This window comes from Nomascus leucogenys, chromosome 7b (assembly GCF_006542625.1).
Source record: "Nomascus leucogenys isolate Asia chromosome 7b, Asia_NLE_v1, whole genome shotgun sequence".
NCBI classification, from domain to species: Eukaryota; Metazoa; Chordata; class Mammalia; order Primates; family Hylobatidae; genus Nomascus; species Nomascus leucogenys.
Window position 1 is genome coordinate 95,874,493 of NC_044387.1, and position 26,052 is coordinate 95,900,544.

Consider the following 26,052-nt stretch of genomic DNA (forward strand, 5'->3'; position numbering starts at 1 on the left):
AATCACCATTGTTGAAAAAGCTTCCAGTCAAGGCTCTCTCTCTTCATAGTAATCCATTACAGACTTTATTTTGTGGAATATTTATGTTGTGCTTACCTTTCCTTATCCATTTCTCAATTCACGTTTTCAGCAAAACATCTAGAAAGTGTTGCCTAACCTCATTGCAATTCCTTTCCTTTCATTTCTACTTAAATCCTCTCAAGTCAGATTTTGCCCCAACCCCCCTCCATGGAAATGTTTCTCATAAAGATCACTAATGACCTCCAAGGATTAATTCTCAGTTTTCATCTTCTTGCAAGTTGACAGTATTAAACACAGTTGATGCCCACCTTTTCCTTCATGCTCTCTTCATTTGGCTTCTAAAATCTACAGTTTTCAGTTTCTGCCTTTCTGATCTCATTGGATCCTTCTTCTCATATTTTTGTCTGTTGCCTCCTCTTCTCTCTAACCTCTTAAGTTGCAGCTTCCCACCCTTCACTGCTCAGCCTTTTTCCTCCCATGCATATCTCATCCAGCCCCAGATATTTAAATATTATCAACAACTCCTAAATCTATGTGGCCATCCCATATCTCTCTTCTGAAATCAGGATTCATATATCCAATTTCTTATCTGACCATTCTATTTGGATTTCTAATAAGCATTTTTTAAAAACTTCTGCTCTTCTCCTTTGCTGGCTCCACTTCCAAGCAAACACTTCTCATAGCCTTTCCTATCTTTCTTGAGAGCAAATCTTACCAGTTGCTCAGTCAAAAGAAATTCCTCCTTGAATTCTCTTTTTTCCCCCCCAAACCCTACATGCAATCTATCAGGAAATTCAGCTGCCTCTATGTTCAAAATACATCCATAATCAGACTGATTCTTCCCACCTCCCTTGCCATCTCCTCATCCAAGCCACCAAAATCTCCCACTTGGATTAATACAATCATTTGCTAACTGGCTTCCTTGCTTCTACCCTTCCTACAAACCATTCTTCAAGTAGCAGCTAGAGTAATCCTTCTATTATTAGTCAGACCGCCTCCTTCCTCTGCCAAAATCTGTAATGACTCTCTACTCTCCTCAGAATAAAGCTCCACACCTATAATGTTCTATAATGCACTCATCAAGATGGTACATCCCAGGAACTCGTAGACTTCATCTCAACCTTTTGTCCTACTCTCTTATTCTACTTCAGACACATTGGCTTCCCTGTTGTTTCCTGAGAAACCAGGTATCATATTGGCTTGGTAACTTAGCACCGGCTCTTCTCTCTGACAAGCATATTCCCAGGGCTGAGTTCCTCCTGTCCTTCAAATGACAACTACTCAGTGCAACTTGTCTACATCATTAAAAAGAATACTATTGTTACAGTAGGTAGTCAGACATGAGCAGACATTAGATTACTCACAGCATCAAAAATACAAGTAAAATTATTTCATGATGCATTTTGAAATACAGCAAATCCTAATATGATATGCTATCTACAAATCCTCCAACTATATCAAGTAATGTCTCTGCCTTCCATTAGAACTGTTTGAAATGAATACATTTATTACATGTGTGGGAATGAACAGTGAGATGATACCTCCACTAAGCAGGTATAATGGCCATTATAGGCTGAGAGTTCCTATTACATAGTTTAAATACCTGGTCTCCTGTAAAATAAAAGATAGTGTCTATATACTAAGGAGACAACTCCGCAACAAGGGAAATTACTTTAAAGTATATTCTTATCTATGCAGTTGTCTTTTTGATGAATATTAGTAAATTCTGAATTGATCCTAATACAATGTTTGAGGAATGGTTCTCTTCTGATGCTTCTTGATAATAATGTGGTTATATACATACATTCAGGAGTCTTATCAGGACATATAATCTGAAGGGCAAATAAATATTATGCAGCAATAGATTTTATATTAAGAGCTAAACAGAATGTCCTAATAGCTCATGTAAAGGCCGCATGACATCTAAAAAGTGCCTCCTCTTTCTTTCAAATCCATAAAAGAAAAGGTACATTTGGATAAATCTTGATAAATATGTTGTAAACATTGGTAAGCTTCAAAGAATAATTTTAACCACATATTTCTGCTTTACCTAATATGGACACAAATAATATAGCATATTTTTTTTTAGAGAAGACAATCAGGTATGAACTAATGAGATTAAAATAAGGTTTTTGACTTTGAGTTGATGCCATAATGGGATGAAACCTTTGGAACTTGGGGTAGGTTGAATGTATTTCACACAAAGAAATGGATGTGTATTTTTGGTGGCCAGAGAGTAGACTGCAGTAGGCAAAAAATAGCCTCCTATAGATGTTCACATCCTTAACTCCGGAACTTGTACCTGTGTTGGAGTAAGCCGTGAAGGGGAATTAAGCTTGCAGAATTGTCAGGGAGAGGCAATTTTGCTGGCTTTGACAGAAAATGAACTGCCGTCATGATCAAGTAAATATAGGAGATCACGAAAACAGTAAGCAGTTTGGGAAAAAAATTGACCTTGGCTTTCGATACTATATTTGTCTCCTATTGCTGTGGTAACAGATTGTCACAAATGTAGTGGCTTAAAGCAACACAGGTTTGTCTCTTACAGTTCTGGAAGACAAAGCTAAAACCAAAGGGTCATCAGGGCTGCACTTCTCTGGAGCCTCTAGAAGCAGAAGCAGTTTTCTTTCCTATTCCAGTTTCTCCAGGCCCTCCACATGCCTTGGCTCTTGGCCCCTTTTCTCCATCTTTAAAGCCAGCAACACTGCATCTTTCTGCCTTTTTTCCGGAGTCTGTCTATCTCTGACTGACTCTTCTCTTCTGACTCTCTCTTTCACTTTGAAGGATCCTTGTGATTACACTGGGCCCATCTGGCTAATCCAGGATAATCTCCCCATTTTAACATCAGTTGACTAGCAACCCTAATTCCCCATTGACAAGTAATCTCACATATGTATATGTTTCAGGAATGGAATGTGTACATCTTTGAGGATCCTTGATTCTGTCTACTTAATAGGCTAATGGTTTACTTAAGATTATAGTTGAAAAAAGCTCTTTTGCTAAAAATTGTATTTGAAAAGCTGTCGAGTAGAAAATAATTGTGCTAAGATTCAGGACACTCCCCTTTCCATCCCAGCACAGCCTGCTGGGTAGCTATACCCCTGGAAAATTATTTCATTTCTTAGGGCTCCATTTCTTTTAGACCAGACAGCTGGACTGGTGATAAATGAAGTCCATTTATAAAATTCTATGACTCTAAGACATACTCTGTGCTTAATGTCATAAGGAATCCTATATACTTAGTGGTATAAGCCTCAATACTTTCAGTGAAATTAGGTTCATTTGGGGATCACAAGCACTTGAACGCATTGAGAATTAATAAGTTTTTCTCTTTTTAAAGTTGAAAATATTAAGAAGGCCTATTTATCGTTTACAAAGGAGTATTCTTTCTGTCCTTTAGAAAACAAACTTGGGGAAATTTTAAATATTATTTTTCTAGAGTCTCCCAATGTTTTTTCAGTTTAGAATCTGGTTTGATAATACCAAAGACCTTATAATCACCTACTTAACTATTTGCATTTATTAGACTACAAGAAATGAAATGTTCCTAATCAGAGCATGCTAATCTCTCGTGTGTTTCTGAAAGTATAAACCATCACATTCAAGAGAATCCGACCCCCTTGTATTCCTGTGGTAACACTTTCTTAAGATAAACCAAAGCTCTGAGAGTAGGGTTAACAGATTTAACAGTGAAAACAATCTCAGCGTCCCTTAGTTAAACCTGAATTTCAGATAAAGAACAAATCATTTTAGTATAACTATATCCCATACAATATTTGGTACCATACTTGTAATAAAAAATATAGCTTGTTTATCTGAAATTCAAATTTAACTGGGTGCCCTGTATTTTAACCTGGCAACCCTATTTGAGACGGTAATCACATATTTTCCAAATTTAACTTTTAGGTTCAGCAGAATAAAAGGAAGACATTTAGGACAAGGGGCAGAAAGCAGAGCCACGGCTTTCTAAGCAGCTGTTCTGCAGTGACTTCCAGTAGCATTTGCTGTGGGCTCCTTTTCCAATATTTACAAGCGATTTGCTTTTGAGAGTAAAACCTCCCCAATGTCCATATTCCCTCTTGCCAAGAACGTCACCCATAGAGCATATTATTCTGCTTTTCCCCCCGTACGCATGTACATATGAATATTATTATTACATGAGAGAGATTTTTGCCCTAAATAAAATTAACCAAAGAGGACTGCTCACTTATTTGGCACTCTTTGATTGATTGATTGATTTTGAGATGGAGTCTCACTCTGTTGCCCAGTCTGGAGTGCAGTGGCGCCATCTCAGCTCACTACAACCTCTGCCTCCTGGGTTCACAACCTCTGCCTCCTGGGTTCAAGAAATTCTCCTACCTCAGCCTCCCGAGTAGCTGGGACTACAGGCATGTGCCACCACGCCCGGCTAATTTTTTAATTTTTAGTAGAGACAGGATTTCACTATGTTGGCCACACTGGTCTCGAACTCCTGACCTTAGGTGATGGGCCTGCCTTGGCCTCCCAAAGTGCTGGGATTACAGGCATGAGTCACCACACCCAACCTGATTTCATTATTATTAAATGCGAACTAGTGTAGTGTAGTGTAGTGGATCACACTACATGGGGACTGAAGGCTTCATCTGGTAGGATGGTGGGTGAGCCACTGTTCTGAACACACAGCTAGTTGGCTACCCTATAATCTACTTACAGCATAACTGTAAAGCCACAAGCCCTTCATACCCCATCTAAGTGAAATGTTTCCTACTTTTCTGAAGTATGAGGAAACCTCATTAGAGAAAAACGCTCAGTGTCCCCAGGTGTTAGTAGGTTGGCTTTTAATGTCTGTTCAGAGAAAAAAATAATCAATTTGCAAATACGGATTTGCATGTCTTTTATAAATTCTGTAGCTCCCATAATGTTACACATGATAATATAGAATCTCAAATAGGCTGAGATTATACTCTACCTTTCCACTTCCAGCCAGTACTAAGTTTTAATATGAAAGGCAGTTGACTTATAAGCAAGAACACAGCCTCTGATTCAACCTGCGTTGCCCGTGTTTGAATCCTAGCTCTGTCAGTTGCTAGCTGTATAACCTTGGATAAGTCACTGAACAACCCCACTGTGCCTGTTTTGTCATCTACAAAAGAAGAAAACAGTATTGCCTACCATATAGTCATGAGAAGTAAACAATGTGACACATGTGAAATACTTAAAATAGGGTCTATACATGGTAAACCCATATACATATGAGTATGATTACTACATGAGATTTTAGCCCTAAATGAAAATAACCAAAGCAGACTGCTAATTTATTTAGCGTTTTTTAAATTATTATTAAATGCTAATTAAGATGCCTCCCTCCCGTTTCAGAAGACAATGAACTGTGTCCTTCTTAGGTGATCTTTATTGTAGACTTGACATTTTGTGCAGTTTATCATGGGAGGATAAAAGCAGAATGCAGACATCATGTTGAGTTTGCAAAAGAGCAAAGGAATCAAGAAAAGGAAACCACACTTCTAACCTGCCAATATCAGGGAATGTGATCTGACATCCTGGTCAATATACATGTGTATATGTTGTGATATTAACATCCATTCACCATTGACTTTCTACTTTAAAGAGAATAGCCTTAGCAGTAATACTCTGATAAATTTATCTCTGTGGTAGAAAAGGTACTGATAATTCCAAAGTGATCTATAATATTTTAGAGGCAGCTATGTAGGTAACACGATATGTGGTGGTGTTTTACAGTTAAGAGATCCAATATCCACCTACCAAACTGACGAAGGTCCAAGCAGAGATTTGCTCCCTCCACTAATGTGGTGTTCCGGCAGATGGTCCACAGATTGAAGTACATGTAAACCGGCAGTGAGGTGAAAGCTGTGACTCCCAGCCAGGCCAACATGAAAAGATATGTCAGCATAATGAACTGCAAAAGAGAAAGAAATGGAGAGAGAAAATGTAATCTACCAAAAAAGAAGAATTTTGTGTTTAATCTGCAAAGCTCAATTATAGAAAGTTTATAGGAATACAGTGCATAAGTCAGTATCACAACACTGTTGATTTGCAGCACAGGAGGTTGAGAAATAGTGAGCATAATGGGTTAAGTGAATAAACCTGCTGGAAAATCATATCTTGGCAGAAGTTCTGATGTACAAAGAAAAAAATAATCCATCTGCATTATCATGCCTTTTCATCCATGTATTTAACCTTAAAATCTCACCACAGATTTTTTTTAAACTTTAGAAAATATTCCTGGGTATTTAGAAAGTATTCACTTTGCAAAAGGCATTCAGGAGAATTAAAAGTCTATCAATAAATTTATGTAGGACTAAACTGTCATCATGTCATGTAGTAAATATTTAAGCTATTTAATCATGTTTACAATTAACAAATATGGTAATTCTCAAATCACATTAGTATATAATATTAGTGTGTATTCTTCTTTTAAAAAATTTTTATAAACTTAAGTCTGTTTTATGCATGTTAATATATATATTTTATATACAGTATATATACTTATATATGGTAAAATATTATTTTAATTTTGAAAATACCCAAGCTTTCAAAATACATTTCAGACACAATTTTTAACATTTATAAAGTGTATAAAAGGTGTTCATGTGTCCTAGATAGAATTGAATAAAATACTTAGTTTAAGCATGGATTTACATGAAGCTTTAGTTCACACATGGTAAATGCTGGATAAAAGGACATGTAGATGTATGTATTAGTGGATGGATGACAGACATTAGACAGAAAACTGTCTGAAATATAGCTCCCGGATGCCAAAATCTACATTCCTATAGATATTTGGTTCTTCTGAATTTCAGAAGTACACTTTGATCAAAGACTGGAATAGATTAGATTCACTAGTGCATTCTGGCTAAACTTTTAACACCTTAAGCAGTCACATTTTCAAAATAGCAGTACAGCATATAATAAATATGCTGAATGAAACTAGATCCTTATTCAACCCTATTCATCCCTTTTGTGATGAGTTATTAGCTAGATTTTACCCCATGATTTAGGTGAAATCTCAAACAAGTCAAACTTATTCAATAACCCTCATAATATATACTAAAATTAGCACTTCTGAAAAATAGTAAAATAGGAATCAATCCCATGATAGAACGTATGCACCTATATTAAATTTACATTGTGAATAACATAGAGTTTATTGGGGTTAAGGATAGCAAGGAATTTATATGACAAATATAAAGAGAGGCAGGAGATCAAACCTTTCCATTAAATAGCAGTTACTAAATGCCCCAGTACTTCAGAAACCCAGAGCATTCTCAAATACATGTTTTAAATAATATTGTTTTATCTCATCTCAACTCCCTTTTTGTCTCTACTATGAAATGCTAATAGTTGGGGTCAACATCTGTCTCAACAATGTCCTTAAACTAAGATTTGGCAGACATATTTATACTTTATACATCTAAGATGAAACAAACCCTGCCTTAAGAATATTAGCAAATAAAATTTGCTGAATATTAATATATTTAAATCACCAAAGGAGAGTAACTATCATAAAAAAGGTATCCTTTTTAAAAATAATATCCAAGTTTACATTCCCTTTAGGATTATTTTAGTCTTGCTGAACAAACACGAGGCTAAATATGCATAAAGATTTATGGCAGGATGTCAGTCACGTAAGGCAATAACACTTCCCTTTATTTTACTGATTAAAAGAATCAAATAGCCCAGGTGGAAATTTAGAGAATATTTGGTCTTTAGACACACTCGACTGTATATGGTAAACATTTTGCTCATCTTCCCCAGAGTGAAAGGATAATATTAATATTTTTAAGTGGTCTTTATCCTTTCTTTCTGGAACGTGGAATGAAGCATATCAATAGATGAAGCTCACAGAACAGTGGAGGGGTCAGCTCAGAATTTCTCCCCTCTCAAAGCCTTCCCTACCCTATCACATCATTGCTTAGGCACCCAGGCTAAGTGACAATAGTCGGCTAAGCCTCTGAACGTGGATAAGCATACTCCAAGCGGCAATACCCACTCACCTCTAACACTAATAAACTCTATGATATAATGCAGATCATTTTCCATCTTTTGCCACTGGATTGTAATATGCAAGAGGTAGAAACCTATCTCTCTGTTTATTTAACAAGCACTGGCATGCCACTTACTGTGATCCTAAACTAAATATCACGTGCATTTAGCAATAAAAGGGGGTCTTCGGGCATAATGATGAAAGGCGCAGGCTTTTCAGCTGCCTTGAGTGTAGTCTGCTCTTTATACTTCTGTTTCTGCCTCTGTAAAATGGAAATAACTCTAAATTGGCTTCACATGCTTAAGTGAGCCTGAGATGAGATAATGCATGAAAAGAATTTAGCATTGAAACTTGTTACATAAGAAGCTCTGACAAGAATATTAGCTATTTTTATCATTGAAAATATCAATGTGATTACTACTATTGCTACATATATTTTGTACATACTATGGAATTATATAATTCTATATCATCTTATAGAATAAAGGAATTAGATTTCACTTCATGCTTGGATAAATTAAAAGAATGATAAGTTCTTGAGTCAGGGAAGGTTATTCAAAATGAGCTCTCTCTCTAGAAGAAAGGCTCCAGAAATTCTTGGAAACCACCCTGAAAGTGAAGAAATCCTCTTAAAAGAACACCTTTGGGGGAAAAAATCTTTTTTATTAACATTTTTATTATTTGCAATTGTAGATCTCAAGGCTAATGTATAGTCTCCAGAACAATGAACATGATATGGCAGCCTGAAGCACATTGCTTTGGAGGACTAAAAGCAACTCTAAAACCCATGGAAGAGTAATCAGCATCCTTGTGGCTGCATCCTTTCTATCTTATTTTTCATTTGTTCTACCCTTAGGGATCTTTCTAAAGCTTCTTTTGAAGATGCTGTTCACTGTAGAATGGGGCTTAAAATTCAATAGGTTTAGATTCAAAGTAGCTTGGAACACTTTGAAGTGTGTTGCTACTGCTACTTTACAAGGCCGTAAAAGGTCTAACTTCTGAAACCACAGGACTGACTTACATCTTCTTTCTACTCTAAGCTATGTTACAGCAAATTAACAAAGCTGGATGATATAGAGTAAATCAGTGTGGTGAGAAAATATTTTCATTACTATTAATAATTCATAAGTTTCGTGCTAGAAAAATGCAAGTCTTTATTTTCTAATTTTGAATGTAAACTAGTTGCATTTCAGGGTGTAGCAGTTCACTAGAGTATTCACTGAAGTATTTAAAGAAGCTAAAATATAATCTGATCTTTGCATTTTATGTTCTATTTCAGAATCTGATGATTACTAAAATTGAAGAATTATTCAAATTGATCATGTGTAATCCTACATAGAAAATCTTTTTATGTAATAAATAAAATATTGCATAAATTTATTTCTAACTTCACATTTTGAGTCATATCATGGATATATATATTTTGTCATCTGAATGTTAAATAAATTAATAAGCTGCTCTTACTTTTGTTAGAATAAAGTCTGAGAATGTGAAAAATTTTTCTGATTTTAGAAACAATTTTTGCGTATGTTTGCCTTTATTAATTTCTGTTTTATGATTAAACACTTTCTGAAATTCATCTTCATAATATCTGTTTGGGAAACATGGTGGAAAAATGAAAAAAATGATAAAAGTACTACTGAACTTGAAATCAGATGACCTAGTCACTAGTTTGACATATCACTTAATCCCTCATAGTCACTTTCATAATTTGAGAACTGGAAATTATGATACTTTTCTCATAGGGCTAAGAGGTAAACAGGGGGAAGTTTCTATATAAAGTCACTTGGCAGGAAATGTAAGCAGTAACTCAAAGAGAGGAGATAGTCTGATTTAATAAAAATGTATTACTTTGTATTTTCAAAGGGTAGGTATGGACATAAGGAAACTATTTCTGTCCCATTTGGTGTTCATTGCTTTGAACAGACACTGAATTTTAATTTATAGTAATTCTAGGAAGGGAAGATAAGTTCTGTAGAAATTACATAAATAAAGTGGCCACATTGGCCTTTCTCATTTTGGTCATTATTTAGGATCACTCACATACATTAAAATGCTGACTAATTCCTTTTGACCCACAAAAAAAAATTCAGTATAACTTCCTTAATTTGAATTAGTTAATTCATTGATCTTTGATATAAAATTGGTATAAAATGATATAGATTGGGTGCTATATATTTAATTAATATCTGACATATTCCATTATCCCATAATCATTTTAGTAGCATTTCATCAGAACATGCAAATGTCTGGCAAAACAAGCATCCTCCTACTATATTTCCTGCTTGATTTTTGTTTTTACTCAATATAAATTTCTTGAGATCCTACCACATGTTAGCATTTGATTCAACAAAATTGTTATGAATTATTTCTTTATCACTTGAAATTAAATAAAACCACATGCAATTATTGTTTTGATGTCAATCTGGATATTCTAATCACTTTTAGAAATCTGGTAGAGAAATTGAAACAGAACAACAAGAAGCAAGGTTTCATGTTCTTTAGAAAAAGGCGACATATTATTGCTTCTTGATTATGTAGCCATTGAGATTGCAGTGTATTTAACTTGAAAATAACTTGTAAAATGTAATTGGTTTTTCATCTGAACTCCTATGAACTTAGACTTAATGTCTAAGAAAATCACACCCTGTTGAGGTCTAGACTTTCTGTGGCAACTTCAGCAGATGTGCACCAGTAGAGGTAAAAATAACACCTTGGAAGTCAGCAGCATTGATGAAAAGAAGCCAGCTGACTCTGATTGCAAAAGTCTCTGAGTCTCTGAACTAACTGACGAAAACATATGCCACATATTGAATGGAATGTTATGATATAATGAAGCGTTTCAGATATAAGGCACATTTAAGCTTTAGTGAAATGAATAAAATGGATGTTTTGATGCATCCAAAGCCTCTTTATAACCAAAAATATTCTATCAGATTGAACTCAGGTCATTGTTTCTCATTGTTTCAAGGCACAGGATATAAAAATAGTTTGCTAAATCTTAGCTCAGAACCTTATATTTCACAGTGATATATTTTGGTAGTATTTTCTCATCTTGGAATGAATCTAAAGAGTAGCAATCCAATCATGTTTCCCACTTTTAACAACAAAGGAAGTACCTTTAAATTTTATCAAAGGCAGAAAAAGCTCAGAGTTTAATAATCCTGTGATTTTAAACAAAGCTTCAATAGATAGACAATAGCTGAGGGAATGCAACTTCTAATAATGGTTTTCACCATGTCCAGACATTAGGATCATCTGGTTAATGTGAGAGAGAAAAAGCAGCTCAGGCCTTTCTCATGCTAATTGTATCTATACTTTTAAAATCACTGCAGGTGATTCTGATAGATATCCAGTGTTACAAACTCCTTCTATATTGGAATCAAAGGAGATCTCAGGAGTACATGTGTTGTAAAGACCTATTTGATCTTCAGCTTTAGACTCTGACGGGGTACTATTCCTAATGCTTAAAAAAACAATGAGATGATAAGCCAGACACACCTACTAATGTCAATAAAATAGCCAAAGGCATTAATGAGTGGGGCACTGGACACGAGCCAAATATCTAAATCAGAGTGTCTCAAATTTGTCACTACTGAACTTGAGGCCAGATCATTCTTTGTTAAGGGGACTGCCCTGTATAATATAGGACATTTAACAATATCCCTGGCCTCTAACCACTAGATGTCAGATGTCAGTTGTGCAATCAAAATGTCTCAATTTTCCTGAGGGGAAAATAGCTCCCGGCTATAAACTACAACACTAAGGCAGGAAAACACCAAGTCAAAGGGAAGAAAATGAATACCTGAACATACTATCACTGCAATTGCAGAGTGAAAAAGCATTACAACCAAGTAGGCTCTGGAAATTACACAGTGTATAGCTTAATGCAGAGAAAATTACTAAATCATTATGTAAATTACTCAAAAATATGCAGTCATCATCATCATCATCGTTGTCAGCATTATAGGCTAAAACTACCTATGCTTAAGTTGTGATCAGAAAATTATTTTTAAGTGATTCATTATGCTTATAACAACTTTATACAAAATTGCCCAAACTTGGAAGCAGCCAAAATGTCCTTCAGTAGATAGACAGATATATAAACTCCAGCACATCTAGATAAAGGATGGAATATTAATCAGCACTAAAAAGAAATGAGCTATCAAGCTATGAAAAGACATGGAGAAATTTTAAATGCATATGACTAAGTGAAAAAAAAAATCTGAAAAGGTCAGTCACTTGCTGTGTAGTTTCAGCTCTATGACATTCTGGAAAAAGAAAAAGTACGGAGACAGTAAAAACATCAGTGGTTGCCAAGTGTAGGAGGTGGTGAGAGGGCTGAATAGGTGGAGCACAGAGGATTTGTAGGACCATGAAACTATTCTGTATGAAAGTATAATGGTGGATACGTGTCATTATACATTTGCCAAAACCCAAAGAATGTGCAACACCCAGAGAAAATCCTCATCTAAATTGTAGACTTCGGGCAATTGTGATGTGTCAATGTAGATACATCAATTGCAAATGTGCCATTCTGGTGGTGGTGGGGTGTTGATAATGGGGGTCTATCCACTTGTTGGGGAGGGGGCTATGTAAGAAATCCCTGTACTTTCTCCTCAATTTTGCTGTGAAACCTAAAACGGTTCTAAAAAATAAAATCTATTTATATAACAAAAAATGATTTGAGGAATTTATTCATGAGCATATGTGAAATGCTAATATTATGATCTAAGTGTTCACTGTGTGGTTTGGTTCATAAAAATCACCAGTGTCATTGTGAAATGATTAAATACTTCAATCTCAGTTGGCAAAGATGATTTCATCAGAATAAAATGATCTGTGAAACAGTCTGGTTTCCTACACTGAACTACAGGGATAAAGCTACAGAGAATTTTCAGACAGTGAGTGTAAGGGCTGAAATGTTACCTTAAATATAGAGAAAGAAAATCTTAAATCCTGTCATATGAGATAAATTGTTTTTGTTTTTGCTTTCTTTTTTTTTTTTTTTTTTTGAGACAGAGTCTCACTCTGTGGCCCAGGCTGGAGTGCAGTTGGCATGATCTCGGCTCACTGCAACCTCCTCCTCCTGGGTTCAAGCGATTCTCTTGCCTCAGCCTCTAGAGTAGCTGGGACTACAGGTGCACGCTGCCGCACATGGCTAATTTTTTGTGTAGTAGAGGTGGGGTTTCACCATGTTGCCCAGGCTCTTGGCAAACTCCTGAGCTCAGGCAATCCGCCCACCTCGGCCTCTGAAAGTGCTGGGATTACAGGAGTAAGCCACTGCGCTCGGCCGAGATACCTTTTTTGAAAGAGTAAAATAAAAATATCAGCCCATTGAAATAACAAATACAGTATTACTATGTATTGTTACTTTGCAGAAGGTAAAAGTATTGAAAGTACTCAACGTCCTTTTTTAAAAATAGTTAAGAGAAAAATAACATAATCAAAACCAATTATTATGCTCCATAAATTTATTTTTTAAGTGGAGCAGGTTTACATAATGTCTAAAGCCACAAAATGATAGTCACGAAAATTGCACTAGAAAGGCAAGCACACTCTTGATAAGTTTATCATGTCATATTGTCCAGAGTTATTTTATTCTCAGTTAAAATTAATAGAAATCAGAGCATGAGCTCTTGTGCTTAGATGGGGAAATATATTCAACTTTCTGTCTGTTTTACTTACTGCTTCTCTCTAATGCTCAAAATAGTGCCTGGGACACGGTAGACACTCAACAAACATTTGTTGAATGAACAATGGTGTGAATGTAAGGTTTGTCTTGTGAGGAAATATATCTTACCATGTGTTTATCATTATGATTTATTGGGTTTTGGTACATTAACCTGATAACTAAAAATAAAAATATGACAAATAAAAGGCAACTGTTCACAATAATACAGTATTGACAGTTAAATGTCATTTTTAAACTGACAAATCTCAAGATTTTACAAGACGATGATTCCTCATTTGTTGGAAAAAATGAGGACAAGTGAAAGATTTTGGGGGAGAGCAAAATTAAAAAGAAGTATATAGGCCGGGTGCGGTGGCTCACACCTGTAATCCCAGCAATTTGGGAGGCCAAGGCAGGTGGATCATGAGGTCAGGAGTTCAAGACCAGCCTGACCAACATGGTGAAAACCCATCTCTACTAAAAATACAAAAATTAGTCAGGCATGTAATCCCAGCTACTCAGGAGGCTGAGGCAGGAGAATCTCTTGAATCTGGAAGGCAGAGGTTTCAGTGAGCCGAGATTGTGCCATTGCACTCCAGCCTGGGTGACAGAGCAAGACTCCGTCTCAAAAAAAAAAAGAAGTATATGGACATAAAAGTTGTCTACAACCAAGTATGGCCCTAATGATAAATATATGAATTCAAGTGTTAAAAATTTTAATATATTATATTAAAAAATAGAAACACTAGACATACTCTTGGCTTGTAAATATTTTCTTAGAAATATAATGCTGAAGAAAGGAAATATGTTGCTAAAAAATTAACAAAAATATTGCTGGAAAAAACGTACACTAATATAGTCACAATTTTTAAAAAACACGAAAATAAAGGGTTGCTATTGCTTAATAAAACAGAGTAACCACGGGTGAGCTAAAACTACTCAAATTCCCCTGTTAACAAGGGTCTTGCTTCTTCTTCCTCAAATTAAAATTAACAAAAATTAGAATGAAGAAGCAAAACAAATCAAGTAAATGAAACTGTCATTGAATGCATATGCTGGTCTGATTTACGTGGAAGAAAAATTCTCTCTATGGCCATATTTTCTCACTTAGGTTGACAGTGTGACACTTTTTACTACCACCCCTGCAAGTAAGGTAATTCTGCCATTGATGAACAATTATTATGGACTTTTCTACCTTGGTTATTCTAACTTTTATTTTTAAATATTTGGCTAAGTAACCAAAAAAATTAAGATATCAGATTTACAGGCAAACCCTGAATACATTTTATTGTGCAATTAGTATATACTTAGTATATACATAATAAATTTATATATAACTGATAAAAACACTAGAATGTTATCTTTCTAAGTCAGATGGAGAATTTAAACAATGTTGACACATTGAATATATCTCAATATCAAAGAAAAATATAATTTCATTAGAAGTGAGTGATAACCAGTATGCATTCCTTGATGGGTGTTTTAATTTCACATGAAATGGCAAAACCCCGTCTCTACTAAAAATACAAAAATTAGCCAGGTGTGGTGGCGGGGCTCCTGTAATTCCAGCTACTTGGGAGGCTGAGCCAGGAGAATCACTTGAACCCAGGAGGTGGAGGTTTCAGTGAGCTGAGATCACACCATTGCACTCCAGCCTGGATAACAGAGTGAGACTCTGTCCCCAAAAAAAAAAAAAAAAGTCACTGAAAGTCACTGAGGATGTTAGTTTTCGTTTTTAAACTTGAAAAGGAGCAATGAAGAAGGCCATGCTAAAATGTAATTATTGTTTTAAAGGTGTTTCCATTGTTTGAAAGCATATGATCCCTAAACCAGCATGTGAGTTGTTGCTGTTTAAATCAGCCCCTCCACTGGAACCTTCAGAAAGTTGTGCAAGACAAGAAAAAGTCTTGGAAATGAATATTGGTACATCTCTTCATATCACTGTCCTGGGATGAAGTGAGATATGTTTCAGACCATTGAGAATATGTCTGTTTTTCTACCAAATGGCAACATACAGGGTATAATTTATATGTGAAATTATAACACAAAAATAGCTCTTAAAATTGATCATGTAAAGGAAATTATAAGCTTTATCAAATCCAGGAGAACACCACATATATCATATACATGTGTCAATCTGCTGAGAGATTATCATAGAGTCAGAACTTCAAATATTTAAAAATGTTTAAAAAAGTGCTACTTGAATACTTTTTGGCACATTCAATAGAAATAAAACAGAACTATATAGACTGAAATGATAATTTTTTAAAAAAAATTACATCCAGATTTGTAATAGGAAAAATTTTAAAGAACCAGAGAAAGCAATTAAAACAATGACAGGTATATTTAATATTATTATGATTGTCAAAGGAATGAGACATACCAAAGAAAACATCTAAATATTTGCCGCAGGGTGATTCTACCTCCCTGTAAAATACACTGGGGCTTTTGAGGGAAGGGAATGATTACAGGAGCACACCCTCTTGCCTGCACACCAGCTCGCACACATTTTCAACTAGTGCTTTGCTTTCTTTCTCACTTAAAACCATATTTAGCTAAGCCAGGCTCGGTGGCTCATGCCTGTAATCTCAGCACTTTCAGAGGCTGAGGTGGGTGGATCACCTGAGGTCAGGAGTTCAAGACCAGCCTGGCCAACATGGTGAAACCCCATCTCTACTTAAAATACAAAAATCAGCCAGGCATGGTGGTGTGTGTCTGTAATCCCAGCTACTAGGGAAGCTGAGGCAGGAGAATCACTTGAACCTGGGAGGTGGAGATTGCAGTGAGCCGAGATTGCACCACTGCACTCCAGCCTGGGCAACAGAAGGAGACTGTCTCAAACCAAAAAACAAAACAAAACAAAACATATTTAGCTAACAGGTAGGAAGAGCAAGATAGATAGATAGATAGATAGATAGATAGATAGATAGATAGATGATAGATAGATAGATATAGATGTATGGATAGATAGATAGATATGAAAAACCCAAGAAGATTCTATCAGGATGATTTATAAATAGGGCACCCAAAATGGCAGCTAGAAAAAAAATCGTATTAATTTAGAAATGACATGGCCAAATTAAAATATAGAAAGTTTAAAAAATCACTGCTCATACAACTGGAAGCAAACATGGTAGTGAAATAATTATATATAAAATCATTAAGTAATGAGAACATAAGTGACAGAGTAAAAAATATAAATTTTCCCTACCTCAAACATTTTTCCTCTTCAATCCAGCCTTTACTTTTAGTCAGAAGAATTTTCCTAAAGTACAAAACTAATTGCAATGTAGGATCTCGCACATATTTTTGATGGGAATGCAAAATGGTACAGCAGCTTTGGAAAGGTATTACAAAACTAACCATACTGTTGCCATATAATCCTGCCATCAACTCTCTGATATTTAATAGAATGAGTTGAAAACTGATGTCCACAGAAAAACCTGCACACAGACGTTTAAAACATTTTGCTAATTGCCAAAACTTGGAAGTAACCAAGATGTTTCTCAATAGGTGAATGGATAAATAAACCTTGGTACATCTAGACAATGGAATATTAGTCTGTGCTTAAAAAGAAATGAGCTGGAGGTGATGGGGTTTGGGGAGAGATAGTGGTCAAAGCACACAAGGTTTCAGTTGGACAGAAGGAGTAAGTTAAGAGGTCTATTGTACAACATGGTTGCTATAGTTAATAACAGTATGTTGTACTCTTGAAAATGATTAAGAGAGTAGGTTTTAAGTATTCTCAATACAAAAAACCATGTGAAGTAATGTGTTTATCAATTAGCTTGATTTAGCCTTTCCATAATGTATACACATTTCAAACCAATATGTGGTACAAAATAAATATATACAACTTTTACTTGTCAATTTAAATCAATCAATCAATAGGTAAAATATACATTTTTTTTTTTTTTTGAGATGGAGTCTCGCTTTGTCACCCAGGCTGGAGTGCAGTGGCACAATCTCGGCTCACTGCAAGCCCTGTGTCCTGGGTTCACGCCATTCTCCTGCCTCAGCCTCCCAAGTAGCTGGGACTACAGGCGCCCGCCACCGCGCCAAGCTAATTTTTGTATTCTTAGTAGAGATGGGGTTTCACTGTGTTAGCCAGGATGGTCTTGATCTCCTGACCTTGTGATCCGCCCGTCTCAGCCTCCCAAAGTGCTGGGAGTACAGGCGTGAGCCACTGCGCCCAGCCAAAATATAAATATTTTTAAAAAGAACAAATTGTGCTATAAAGCCATGAAATGATGTGGAGGAACCTTAAATGCATATTTCTAAGTGAAAGAAGCCAATCTGAAAAAGCTGTATGCTGCATGATTCCAACTATGACTTTCTGGGAAAGACAAAACTGTGGAGACAGTAAAAGAATCAGCGGTCTATAGGGGTTGGGGGTGAGGGAGGGATGAATGGGTGGAGCACAGAGGATTTTTAGGGCAGTGAAACACTCTGTGTGATACTATAATGGTTGATACACAACATTACACATTTGTCCAAACCCATAAAATGTACAATAGCAAGAATAAACCCTGATTTAAACTGTGGGCTTTGGGTGATGATGTGTCAATGTAGGTTTGTTGATTGAAACAAATGTACCACTCTGGTGAGGGATTTTAATAGGAGGGGAGGCTGCACATATGTAAGAAAAAGGAGTATATGTGAGTCTATGTACCCTCTGTTCAATATTGCTGCCAATTTAAAATTGCTCTAAAAAATAAACAACTTTTGAAAACTAACAGCAATATTTTCTTCTTTATTATCTTGCATTGGTCTCATCCACTCAACAAATCATGTTCATATACTTCAAGACTGACATGACGCATCAGAGTTTTGCATCTACTTAACCTCTCCATCCTGATCTAGCACACGGGCGACTGCAGTCCTCTATGTATTTCATTCTAATTCACACCTTCTGGGTTACTTGTAGAAGTTCTTTCTATCCTCCCAACCCAAGATCAAGAGCCCCTTTTACTCTCTAATTTGTTAATACAGTTGTACATCCTTTAAAGAAAGGAATACATTTTGAGAAATCCATCATTAGGCAATTTAGTCCTTGTACAAACATCCTAATACATACTTACACAAACCTAGATGTGTAGCCTACTACAAATCTATGCTACATGGTATAGCCTATTGTTCTCAGGCCATAAATCTGCACAGCATGTTACTATACCAAATACTGGAGGCAACTGCAACATGATGGTAAGTACTTGTGTCTCTAAACATATCTAACCATAGAAAAGGTTAAATATGTTTAACAGTAAAAATATGGTATTGTAAGCCTACAGGACCACCCTCCGACATGTGGTTCAACACTGATGAACACATTAGGGGGTGCATCACTGTAATTAAAATGTCCTGTGTGCCCACAACATGTACTGTACTAGGCCTTAGGTCTCTACTAGTTAACACTTGTTTATTACAGACTTTAATCCCCTCTTCTCTGTGCAAACATAGTAAGCTATTCACATGTTCATCAATCTGTTTAGCATGCATGTCTTCATGTACAAGTCTCCCATGTATTCTGACTATATTAGGGACTCCCCAGGGACAGGGATTCTGTTTTGTTTCTTGATGAATCCTCACAACTCAGAATGACACATCAATCCTTGTAACAGATCCTTAAAAAAATAAAATTGAGCCAGAGATTTTATTTTTTCAATTGAAAACAAAATTCAAATAAAGTCAAATTATATAAAAATAAAAGCATTGGATGGGCTTGGCGGTGGCTCACGCCTGTAATCCCAGCACTTTGGGAGACTGAGGTGGGTGGATCACCTGAGGGCAGGAGGTGTTTGAGACCAACCTGACCAACATGGTGAAACCCTATCTCTACCAAGAATACAAAGATTAGCCTGGCGTGGTGGTGCACCTGTGATCCCAGCTACTCGGGAGGCTGAGGCAGGAGAATCGTTTGAACCCAGGAGGTGGAGGTGACAGCGGGCGGAGATCGTGCCACTGCACTCTAGCCTGGGCAACAAGAGCAAAACTCCACTAAAAAAAAAAAAGCCATTGTCTTAGTAGAATATACATTTTTTTCACCAAATATTACTGCAAAGGAAATTTCCATTTGGTGAGTACTAACAATATAATATAATTTTAATATCTGTGATACTGTGAATGTCTGAGAAATGTACTTTTTTTTTTTTTTTGAGATGGAGTCTCGCTCAATCATCCAGGCTGGAGTGCAATGGCATGATCTCGGCTCACTGCAACCTCTGCCTCCCTGATTCAAGCAATTCTCCTGCCTTAGCTTCCCAAGTAGCTGAGGTTACAGGTGCCTGCCACCATGCCCAGCTAATTTTCATATTTTTTAGTAGAGACAGGGTTTCACCATGTTGGCCAGGCTGGTCTTGAACTCCAGCCCTTAGGTGATCTGCCTACCTCAGCCTCCCAGAATGCTGGGATTACATGCCTCAGCCACTGTGCCCAGACTCAGAAATGTACTTTTGACCAGTGTTCCCAATATAATAATGCTAGTCTTACTAATTCTTCAGGGAACATTTAACTTTAATACCATCAAAATACTTAGTTTCCCCATAAAGCAACCTTAAAATATAAACTATAGTAGTGGTTAATCTCAAACTGAGGAATAGAGATAAAGAAATGGAGTCTCAATATGTTGTGAAGCAATATCTTTTGTAAAATGTTATTGATTGAAAGGCAGAGTCCAAAAAAAATATAGCTCTTGAGTTTTTTCTGAAAATAATTTTTAAATATCTTTGCATAAAGATTTTTCCCAGTACAGTAGGCATACAATTTCTAGTTGAAAAATAAAGGCACTCATCAACCTATCAATACTTTAAAAGACCATTAATAGTCTGTGGTTATTATTTCATCGTTACTCTAGTGGTCTATTTAAATAATAACTATTACATGTTTGAAAGTATCTGACATACTAAAAGGGTATTTGAGCTTGAATTAGACAATTTTACAAACCATATTTTCCTTTGTCAAGTGTCACCTGAATGTGTAATATTGAGGCTAATCACATTGACAACAGTTAACGTGAATGAATGTATCCAGATTGTTGCCTTGGGAGCCATCAAGTCTAAAAAGTTGAGGACGAGTATTTGCTATCCTTGGGATTAATTCCTGGCTTTATTGCAAAATTTGATTGAAAAACCTAAACCTGCAGATGCCTTCATTTAAACTATAGTATATTTGTAAGTAGAAATTAGAAATTCATATGTTATGGAGCTATTTCTAAACTTTTTAGAGGGCATCACACTCTACAATTTAATTTTATATTAACAAAGTTAGAAACTTCAAGGTTTTAAGTATTCTGTAAAAAGAAAATAGAGATCCATAGAGTATTAACCTTCTATATACAGGATGTTTATCATAAAATAGATTCTTTATGTAATTATTTTTAATAGAACTACTTTGTTTAGGAAAGCATGGGTCAGATAATGTGTCATTTCATGTGTTTAGTTTTTCATTTGCAGTAAAAGTACTTTAGACACCCTTGATATGATGTGACAAGAAAGATACTTTATCTCTGTAACCTTCCTTCTCATAACTCAAAACCCCAATCTAATCATGAGAAAAACATCAGACAAATTACAACCGAAGTGCATTTACAAAACGTATTACTCAGCTAATACTCCTTAAAACTGTCAAGGCCTTTGAAAACAAGGAAAGTCTTAGAAAATGCTGTAGTTCTTAGTAGTCTAAGGAGAGACAATTAAATGTAATATGGTATCCTGAATGGGATACTGAAACAGGAAAAGAACATTTTGCAAAAACTAAGGAAATCAGAAAGAAGCATGGGCTTTTAGTTAACAATAGTGTATCACTATTGGTTCATTAATTGTAGAAAATAGACCATATTAAAGTAGAGTGTCAGTCACAGGGTAGACTAGGTTTGGTATATATGGAAACTATACCATCTTTACCTTTCTGTAAATCTAAAATTATTCCAAAATAAAATGTTTATTTAAAAACTACTTCAGGATTATAAAAATTGGGCAGGCACAAATTATATAAAATTATATCCTAGGACAATCTGATAGCAGAATACACAATTTTTTTTTTAAGTTTTGGCCAAAGAGTATATATCATGACTTGAATAATCTAAAAAATCAAAAACAAACAGATATAAACAAAATAAAATGTTGAACATTTTGAGAAGTTATTTTTCTTTTAATTGAATTTCAGTCACAACTTATGGTGATCTGAGAAGCATCCACATGATGCAAACTTTTTATCAATTTTCCATTTCTGGCTGTTGTAAGTCTCTTGTGTTTTAAAATCTAAACTAGATGCTTTACACAGAGTTTTCTATTTTATCAATGCCATCTTATGAGACTAGCAGAAAATTTCTTTCAACTTTTACATTAGACATCAGAAAAAATAAGAACTTTATTTTTTCTTATTCATTTCTTCCTACAATTTATGTACTAGCATAGTTAATATCTCAACAGTTACACTGAGATTGGTCCACTGTCCTAGCATTTAGAGTTCAGTTCTGAAGCAATATACGAGATCTACTTCAGATACTTGCAGCAAATAAAATCCTGGCCCTTCTTCCTCAATGCAATGGTTTTTCAAACATTAGTTTAAAATATCACCCCTATGTTTGAAGGAGTCTACACCTCCTACACCCCACCCCCCAAATCTTCCTTGCTGAGAAACCAGTTAAAATCTGGAAAAAAAAATGATGTTGTCTTAAGTTTCTAGAAAGAGGCAAGGCTTTGTTCTAGCAATTCTGTTTCCACAGTTTAGGATTCAAACGTTTGTGTGTGTGTGTGTGTGTGTGTGTTTGTGTGTGTTTTATTTTAAAAGGCACTAAATTTTAGAGACAGTCTAGAATGCAGAGTTTCTTTACAATACTTAGAAATTCATCTTAGGCCTCCTTATAGCTAGTCATCAAAAAGTCTGTTAGTCACAGAAAAGCATCTTAGACTACCAAGTTCTTTCACATCCTGCACAGCATTCTTGTATTTGTGAAAAGAGACAATTCGTGATTGTTGATAAAAGCAAAGATTAAAATGAGGACATCTCTGTAATAAAGGAGCTTTCCAATGACCAATGAATGATCTTACTAAGATGCAAAACAGAAAATGACTGCCAAGTTACAAAAGACCCTCATAAACAGATAACCATCCTATTAAATTAACTCAAATAAACCATAAAATGGTAGGGAAGCTCTAATCATGAGGTTAGCAGCATGGACTCTGTGCCAGATGCTTGAATTCAAATCTGGCTTCATCACCCACCATGTACCCCAGGCAGGTCAGTCATCCTCTCCAGGAGGCAGCTTCTTCATCTCTGAAATGAGGATACTTCTAGTATCTACGTGACATAGTTTATCAGAGGATTCAGTGTCCTACAATTCAGTATAGTAGGTATAGTATGGGCATATATAAGTGCCTAACAAGTATTTCCCATTATTATTACTAAACTTATTATTAGTACTAAAATTTGATTTTAAGCTATGAAACGGAGCTGTGAGTTATACAGAATAGATTTTGAGATAATTATACAGAGTATGTCTTAAAAATACTAATCTAATATGCTGTGGTCAAATCTACAAACACTGGAGGCTAATAAGATAGATGTTTTAAACTAAACAAATAGAATAAGGGTTGAATATCCTTTGTCTGAAGTGCTTAGGGCCAGAAGGGTTTTGAATTTCAAATTTTTTTAGGTTTTGTAATATTTGCATTAGACTTACCGGTTGAACATCCCAAATCCAAATACCCCAAATCTGCAATGTTCCAGTGAACATTTCCTTTGAGCATCAGGTTGACGCTCAAAAAGTTTCACATTTTGGAGCATTTCAGATTTGGGATTTTCATAGGATATTCAACCTTTTATGTTTCTTTATCTCTGAAACAGGGTAACAATAATAGCAATTAATTTTGTTGCTTTAAAACTTATACATGGAAGAACGTTGCTGTTACAATAAGACTGTTATGAGCTGAATTGTGTCCTCACAAAATTCATATGATGAGATTCTACCACCAGTATCCCAGAGATTGACCTTATTTCTCTTTACTGAGTTGAAAAAGTAAAAAATTAGGTCACTAGGGTGGGCTCTATTCCAATATGACTGCTGTCCTTATAAAAAAAGGGGAAATTTGGACACAGCCTTTCAGGCGGGAAGAACATCATATGAATGTGAAGGCAGTGATGGGTGAGACTTCTATAAACCACTGGATGTCAGAAATTACCAGCAGCCAACCAGGAGGTAGGGGAGAAACATGGAACCGGATGTTCTTTACAGCCCTCAGGAAAAAAAAATTCTACCCTGGTGATACTTTGGTCTCAAACTTCTAGCTTCCTGAACTGTGAGACAATGAATTTCTGTTGTTTAAGCCATCCACTTTATAGTACTTTGTTGTGGTGACCCTAGCAAACTAGTAAACACACTTCCAAAAGTTATTACTGTTTTAACTCTTAGAGCAGGGAGATTTGTGGAAAATACATTTATTGAAAATTCCATAGAGTTTAGTACATTTGAGAAATCTATTACTTTGAAAGTGTTGCATTTAAAAATCTAAATGTCAGAAGAAGTATAGATAAATTCTGAGATCCATAATGATGTCACAGTAGCAATTGGAAATTTGTAGAAATAAGAAAATTGGGGATGGGTGCAAAAAATATCTCAAGATTTGCAAATGTGACACACTGAAGGTCTCCTAATTTGCAGTGGAATAAATATGTTTTGGCTTAAACTTTAATAAGAAAATATGGTTAAAGAAAATAAATACTTCTACATTAAACTTAATAAGGTCATGTTTAATGTAGTCAATAACATGTATTTGACTGTACTCAATTTGGTGCCATTTAATATTTAAGGTAAATAAATTTTGTTACTTAAAATACTTTAATAACTTTTTGTATAATGTTTTAATAAAGTCGTTAATAATGATTTTCAGCCCCAAAATTTAATATTGTGGTTTTACGTGCCTCAAATTCTGGATTTTGAATGATAGATAGCATTAAAATGTTGTAATGAACTTGAGTTGGCCCTGACACTGCATGAGAGGAAATACAGAATGCAGATCAAGTTATGCTTTCAAAGGCACTCATTAACTAAAGGGAATATTGATTATCACTCTCCATTCAGTGATACAATCCTGCTTCAATTATTATTATTATTATTTTTTGAGACGAAGTCTTGCCCTGTCGCCCAGGCTGGAGTGCAATGGCGCCATCTGGGCTCACTGCAACCTCTACCTCCTGGGTTCAAGCGATTCTCCTGCCTCAGCCTCCCAAGTAGCTGGGATTACAGGCGTCCGCCACCATGCCCGGCTAATTTTTGTATTTTTAGTAGAGACGGGGTTTCACTATGTTGACCAGGCTGGTTTACGAACTCCTGACCTCGTGATCCGCCTGCCTCGGCCTCCCAAAGTGCTAAGATTACAGGTGTGAGCCACTGCGCCTGGCCTGCTGCTTCAAAATTAATTGCATTTGTGCTGATGTAATTTCAGTTAGTCACCATTTACTCTTTATGCAGCAGAAAGAAACAGGGATAGAATAACAAGTTTCTGTTAGTATTAACTAAGGAAGATTTTTACATACTTGTTGCAAAAAAAAAAAAAAAAAATTCCACCCTTTAGTATTATTCAGTATTACAAGTAGAGCTGCACTGATATAATACCTTCAAAAGCACAGACTCATTCACAGCTACAGAACACAGGCAAAACAGGTTAACAGGTTCACTTTGAACATAATAAGGTAGACCGTAAGATACAATCTGCCTACAAATGGAAAAAAAAAAAAAAAAAAAAAAAAAAAAAAAAAAAAAGCAGCATCAGTACAGTGGAAATAAGTAGCAGGAGAGGGTGGACGACAAATCTTTCTTTTCCCCTCGATTTCATGGAGCTACAAGTCCTGCGTGATATGCAAGCTGAGGTGGGGGCGTGGAAGAATGGTTGGCAGAGGGGAAGGGAGGCAGGGTTCTGCAGTGCTGGCTGCAGCCGCCACTGTTTACTTCCCATTCATGGAGCTAGCCCCCTTCGTGAAGGCAGTGTTGGGACAGCCAGGGTATGGCTCAGAGCCTCACCCGCTGCTCTGCTGTCTCTGCAGAACGCAGGAGAATGAAGCTCCTACTCCTGTCTCTGCTCTGCTCATTCCGGGGTGGCAGGGAGGTGTTACAGGAGTGGGCGGGGCATCTTGCTGGGCTGACACCCTGCTGCATTGCCTCTGGAGGAGCCCACGCAGCTGCTGCCACCCTTCTGGTCTGTTGGGTGGGACTGGTGACACAATTGTTATCATTATAGAAAAAAAAAAAAAGAAAGAAAAGAAAACGTGGCTCATGTTTTGCTTCGAAAATTCCTGTTTGAAATACCTTTAAGATGCTTGAATGGCAGGCAGATAACCAAGTGCATCTCTCTCTATATAT

The 26,052-nt window shown here is 36.0% G+C and overlaps 1 protein-coding gene across 3 annotated transcripts in view; it reads right to left on the reverse strand.

Annotated features, from left to right (window-relative positions):
• GPM6A (glycoprotein M6A) overlaps positions 1–26,052 on the reverse strand; it is a 370,645-nt gene that overhangs the window by 12,749 nt on the left and 331,844 nt on the right. For all 3 annotated transcript variants that reach the window (XM_003276677.3, XM_012508117.2, XM_030816339.1), the window contains exon 4: positions 5,782–5,935. In XM_003276677.3, the coding sequence (XP_003276725.1) occupies positions 5,782–5,935 (154 nt within the window). The remainder of the gene's footprint in view (positions 1–5,781; positions 5,936–26,052) is intronic.